This window comes from Budorcas taxicolor, chromosome 13 (assembly GCF_023091745.1).
Source record: "Budorcas taxicolor isolate Tak-1 chromosome 13, Takin1.1, whole genome shotgun sequence".
Classification (NCBI taxonomy): domain Eukaryota; kingdom Metazoa; phylum Chordata; class Mammalia; order Artiodactyla; family Bovidae; genus Budorcas; species Budorcas taxicolor.
This window is the reverse complement of record NC_068922.1, coordinates 53686022-53692021: the sequence shown is the minus strand read 5'-3', so window position 1 is coordinate 53692021 and position 6000 is coordinate 53686022. Positions and strand designations below refer to the sequence as shown.

At 60.2% G+C, this 6000-nt stretch overlaps 2 protein-coding genes across 2 annotated transcripts in view; one reads left to right on the top strand and one right to left on the bottom strand.

Annotated features, from left to right (window-relative positions):
* SAMD10 (sterile alpha motif domain containing 10) lies at positions 1-3168 on the bottom strand. The gene is made up of 5 exons (XM_052650885.1): positions 3078-3168; positions 953-1134; positions 684-855; positions 226-366; positions 1-23 (listed from the first exon to the last, which is right to left on the bottom strand). The coding sequence occupies exons 1-5, from the start codon at positions 3166-3168 to the stop codon at positions 1-3; spliced, it is 609 nt and encodes a 202-aa protein (XP_052506845.1).
* Positions 3169-4777: 1609 nt separating this feature from the next.
* The window catches only part of PRPF6 (pre-mRNA processing factor 6), a 35372-nt gene continuing 34149 nt past the window's right edge, over positions 4778-6000 (top strand). The window contains exon 1 of the mRNA XM_052650419.1: positions 4778-4957. Coding sequence (XP_052506379.1) covers positions 4887-4957 — 71 coding nt within the window. The 5' untranslated portion in view covers positions 4778-4886. The remainder of the gene's footprint in view (positions 4958-6000) is intronic.

Below are 6000 nucleotides of genomic sequence, written 5' to 3'. Positions count from 1 at the left end.
CTAGGACATGTTTCCGAAGGAAGCTAAGAGGTGGATGGGGGTAAGGAGAGTCGGGGGCCTCTGGCATTGTCCCTTTTGCCTGGATGCAGGATGGCCCTTACTGAGGTCCCGGGCCACCCTCCCGAGGTCAGTGTGCCCACCCTGCACTCCAGGGCTCCTCCAGGCCCAGTCCCCCACCCCTAGGCCTGTCTGAGCAGGTTGGCTCTCTTGGCTCCTCCCACTGACCTTGGCTGAGCAGCTGCAGGCTCCGCCCCTCCTCGCGCACCTGCAGGTGCAGCAGCTGCTGCAGCACCTCCTGCCGCTGTGCCTCCTGCGCCAGCCCCATCCGCTGCAGCTTCTCTGCGTTCAGCCGCAGCAGCGCCCGGCCTGTGAGGGAGGGAAGAGGAGAGGGGTGGAGCCCAGGTCACCATCCACGGGGCTTCAAGAGCAAAGGCAGAGACAGAGGAAAACATAGGTGGGGTGGGCAGAGACAGAGACTCGGAGATTCAAAGAGACAAGGCAAGAGAGGGAGAGAGGTGAAGGGACGGTAAGGATGAATGGAGACTGAGCAGAGCAAAGCCAGGTAACAGCAGAAACAGAGGGACTGGGCGAAACGACGACCCAGAGGAAGAAACCGAGAAAGAGGGGATGGGGGAGGAGCCCCACGCCCCTGCCACACCCTAGTCCCCACCCCCCCCAGGCACCAGTGATGGCGTGCTGAGAGAAGGCCTCCACATAGACGAGGTAGTTGTGGGGACAGTGCTTCTTGAGCCACTTGCAGACGTCCTGCTGACTCCACAGGACCACGGGCCTCGTCAGGCCACCCAGGGATGGACTCGTGTGGTATAGGCCATAGTGGTCAGAGTACAGCCGGCCCTGTGGGGAGAGGGGTGGCTGGTGGAGAGAGGTGGCGAGCAGGGCAGGTACTGAGGTGGGTATAGTGGGTGGGTGGGTATAGTGGGTGGGTGGGTACCTGGGGGGCCTCGGTGCCAGGCTGCTGCAGGAGCTTGACCGGCCGGCCGCCAGCCGCCCTCTGGCTTCGGGAGTCGTGCCACGTGAGGCTAGTACCCGGTGTCCGAGGCAGGGGGCAGGGGATGTTCTCGGCCGACACCGTGTGATCCAGGAGGGTCCGGCAGAAATTGAAGTGGGCAGTGGCTGCAGAGTAGGGGTGCCTGGTCACAGGGGTCAGGGACAGGGGCTCATCTCCCTGTGAGCTGGCTTCCCGCCGCTCAGCCCATCTTCCCTCCACTGAAGGGGAGAAGCACTTTCCCAGCTATGGGTTCACCAGTACCCACAGTCTGTGCTCTGGTTAGCTGGATGGATTTTTTTTTTTTTTAAATTTGGCTATGCTGGGACTTAGTTGCAACATGTGGGATCTAATTCCCTAACCAGGGATTGAACCTGAGCCCCCTGCATTGGGAGCACAGAGTCTTAGCCACTGCACCACCAGAGAAGTCCCTTGTTGGATTCTGTTTAATTAGAGTGAGACATGCCTGCCCGGGAGTTTCACACTCAGAGCCAGGTGAGGCACTAGCTAGGGTCAGCCCTGACCCCTCCTTGGACTGGCATAGCCACATCCAACCACGGTGTGCACACAGGACTTGCCTGCGAGGAAACGCTGGCCCGAGCACCCTGGAAGCCCCTGTGTGGTGGTGAGACCCCTATGGCTGGGCTGCCTGCCCACATTGTCAAAGGCACCCAGTCCCTGCAGCCCTCCCTGGCATTCCTTCGAGGCTCGGCCTCTTCCTGCTGTGCTCACTGGCTGTGACTCATGAACAAGAAGCTGAACTCAGGGCAAGCCCACAAGGTTCCTGTTGCCCCCTGATCCCCTGCAGGCCCCCAGCCCAGGGCAGCTCCTGGCACTCCTGCACTGGTCAGCACAGACATGCAGGCTGCAGCCACGTGCTCAGGGACCTTAGCTGACACCTGCTTTTTCTTCCCACACCAACTTAATTATACTCATCACATTTTAGTTTTATGGTCATTTCTGTGCTGGTTGCTGACACAAGTCAGGGGAGGGCAGAGCCCCTCCCAAAGCCTTGCACAGGTCTTTGGACACAGGAAGTGTCCAAAACATTGTGAATGACTGAGTGGATGGATGTATGGTATCCACAAGTCAACAGCACCCTGGGGACAGACAGAAAGCAGGGCCCAGCCTGCCCCATTTTCCAGCATCCAGGCCTTGACTCAGCAGGCAGGATGGGGATCCCAGGCCGGGGTCCTCCACCCACCCTGTCAGCAGGACGGGGTGAGAAACACTCCTTATGACAGACACGGCTCCTCACCCCACTGAGGGTTGGGCTTCGGTGATGTGCCCAGAAGGTTTCAATACTGAGGGAAACCCACATTCTTCTCCCACTCTTTCCTTCCCATTCCTGCAACTTTCTGGAACTGGATGGCCACCGGTAACTCTAAATTTGAGGTCTAGGGTCAGACAGAGGGTGTGGCCAGTGTGGCCGCTGGCTAGCCTAGGTGGGTTCTAGTAGGGAGGAAGGAGACTCATTCTAAGCCAGCATCCTGAGGGGATGGGCGCTCGGGTCTCAGGGCTTCGCCTGGTGTGGCCTCTGGGCGGGATAACCAGTTGGAAGTCCCTGCCCGCGCTGCACCTGTCTTGGGCCAGCCAGGCCCCGCCCATTTCCTCCCCACGCCGCGGGAGGGCTCTCCGTCCGTCATCCGTCGGTCGGTCAGTCCCTCCCTTCCAGCCCCAGTGTCAGAATTCCAGGAGGAAATGGGGCGGGGGCTCCCGAGCCGTCCATGGCATTGGCCCCCTCTGGGCCCCACTGCAGGGGCCGAGAGAGATTTACTCCGCGCGAAGAAAAAGGTGACCGCAGAGCGGTGCTAGCGTGGGGACAGGAGCCCCGGGGGGTTACCTCCGCCAAGGCAGGGCGCGCAGACCCCCAAGCCCTGACCGCCGCCCCCGCAACCCCCGCCCTCGACTCAGCGCGGGACAAAGACGTTGGGGACCCGGTTCGGCCGGGACGCGCCTCCTGTTCCGACCGCGGGGGCCGTTCAGAGTACGCCAGGACCCGCCCCTGTCCTTCTGGTCCTCAGAGCCCGCAGACAGCGATAGCCCCGCGCCCCGATCCAGCCCCGCTCACCATCCACATCCCGACGCTCCCCGAAGCCGGCGCGCACAGCCCCGGCACGGCCTCGCGGGGGGCTCGGCTTGGTTCTCAGCTCCGTGAACATGGGGCCCGCGAGTCCCCCGCGGGTGCACACGCCCCTCGCCGGGCGCAGGGCGGCCCTTGTGGCCGGCGGGGAACGCGCGCCGCCGCCCCGCCCCAGCCGGCCCCGCGCCTGAGCCGGTCCCCGCGCCCAGCGAGTCTGCGCGGCGAGGCACCTGCCGCCGAGCCCTGAGAGCCGGGCGCGCTCCGGGAGCTCCGAGGGGTGTCGGCGGCGCGCGGATCTGCAAGCGCGGAGGGCGGCTGCCAGGGCAAGGGGCGGCCGTGCGCACCTGGGCATGACTCCAAGAACGAGTGACTCTGTGCAGCTGCATGGCGTCCAGGCGTCCGCAGGAGCACCTGAGGCAGGGACCGAAAGGGGAAAGGGTTCTACTTTCTCCTGGGACCCTCTGCCCTCTGGGGCTACGGTCAATGGCCAGACCCACCCCTCCCTTCCATTCTATGTCAGTTTACTTACCCATTCCTTTATTCATGCATTCTGCAGACCTCTACGGAGGTCTCCCTTGGAATGGGCACTTGTTTCCCCAGAGAAGCCAGTTTGACCGTCTCAGCCCGCACCACACTGTGAACTTCAGTAGGACATCAGGGTCTCTTCCCTGCCTTCTGTTACTCTGGAATCTGACTCAGTGCCCAGGACGTGGTGTCAAAAAGGGGTTGGCTGGGGACAGACAGGAGAGAGAAACTCCCGAGGAGGCTGCAGCAGGCAGATGCATTGTGCTTGCTTCGGAACTCCAGTGAGAAGTGCTAGGTTGGGCTAGCAGCTGCCTCCTCCAGTAGAAGGCTAGACTCGTGACCAGCTTTTTGCCTGCTCTGCCAACAACCTGATGGCTCTCCCCAGGTATATGTGGGGGCCAGAGAATGTTCCACAGCCATCTCAGCAAAGGTGCACATGGACACTCAGACATGTATGCAGGACAGTTCTGCATGTCCACCTCAAATGAGTACAGATGGTCTGACTTGCATCTGTGCCTACGAACACACAAGGAATCCACCCACATGTTGTGACCACCCATGCCCACATACTGGCTTGTTCTGCTGCATTTATTTTCATCAATTAACTCTTTAGGGTCTGGGTTCTGACCCTCTCCGGAGTCACGGGGATGTTCAGGGTATAGTTGGGGTGTGGGAAGGGCCCGAATTGGGCCCAGAAATCTGAGCGTTGAGAGCCAGGGCAGTAGACTGCACATGGGGGCACAGCGATCGCCACACATACAACCCACCAAGCTCTACACAACGGCCTAGGTGTGCAGCTCGTTCAGGTGTGTTAGGCCCTGACCCAGCGCCAGGACGATTCTGAAGGGCAAAGTGTGTGGCTCAGGGAAGAAGAGGACCCTGCTAGTACAAGAAGAGATCCTGATAGTACAGGAAGGTCTCAGAAATGCATCGAGAACAGGCTGTAAGCAGGGCCGCCCCTGCTCAGTTCGGAGGTCTCACAGGGTTAGCCCAGCAAAACGAGGTTCGCCCGCGGGGCCAGGAACCGGAGTTCCCGCGCACGCGCTCTGCGTCTCCGCCCCTTAGCCGAAGCTGCCGGAAGTCTTGTTTCGTGAACTTCCGCCCGGGGAAGCCACGGTAGGCGGGGCTGCGTCGTACGGCGTTCTGCTTCCGGGGCAAGGGTGACGCAGGTGGCAATTGCTTCCTGCGGCGGAACTTAAAGATTCTGTGGTGTTTCGCTTCTGGCTGCGGCCAGGGTCTTTCACATTCTTGGCCTTTGGTGTCACCGGCGCCATGAACAAGAAGAAGAAGCCGTTCTTGGGCATGCCCGCCCCTCTCGGCTACGTGCCGGGGCTGGGCCGAGGGTGAGGCCTGGAGAGGGCCGCGCGCTGAGGGAAGGGGCCTGGGTCGGGGCGCTCGCCGACGGCGACTGGGAGGACGAGAGCAGGGATGGTCTGGAGTCAGTCTGATCCTTGTGGGAAGAACAGCGCGTTGGATCAGGGCAGACCCGAGGGAGGTTGTCTGGCCCGAGGTGGCGGGACGGTTGGAGTTGGTGCGCCGGCTCTGAGCCCGATTTCAGTCCCCAGAGTGGGTGGTAGCACCGTCTTGCCAGTCTGCAGTGGTGAGGTCGCGAGTCCCCGTCATGTAGTCGGAGCGCCATGGCTACTTTAACCCCTAGGCCATTCGGACTTCCCAGCCCTGTCTTGAGCGTGACAGATTTTCTCCCCACGAGCCGGGCTGGAGTCCTCTGTTTGGCCGCTCCCCGTGGTACCTCATTCACCTCTGAGGTGCTGCTGGTCATATTGCTGCTTCTTCAGAGTCTCTACTCCCTGAGGGTAGGGGTGGCATTGGTGAGTCTTGGGACTGCGTCCCCCAGGTCAGGTGCCTACCGTATATTGTTGAATAAATGAGCGATCATCATCCTATTTGTTTGTTACTCATTTGGTCCAGAAGACTATTGGGTTTCTCTTTTGCGAGTATTATGTCCAGCGTTATGCACGTTAGAATCTGGGGCGCACAGTGGACTTGCAGTTTAACAGGAGAGATGAGGTATTTGTGTAAATAAGTACATAAAGAGAAAGCAACCAGCCACCAACATCTGAGCCAAGTTTAGAAGGAGGATGTAAGGGTGTACAGTTGTGGCAAGGTCAAAGAAGAAACTGACCCATTGTGTTGGGCAGTTGAGAAAGAAGATGAAGTGTGGCGGAAGAAGAGGGAATTACAAGGAATCTGTGTGGGTGGAACTGCAGGAGCAGAGGGACCAGAGCCCCTGTAGGCATAAGTGAGGCAGATGCCTCAGTATACTGTGCTCAGAGCTGCTTTGAAGCAGAAGGAGAGCTACATGTGGGGGTAGCCAGGATGGGAGGAGGGATTTTGGCGGTAGAGCCTGTAGAATTTGGAGACAGAT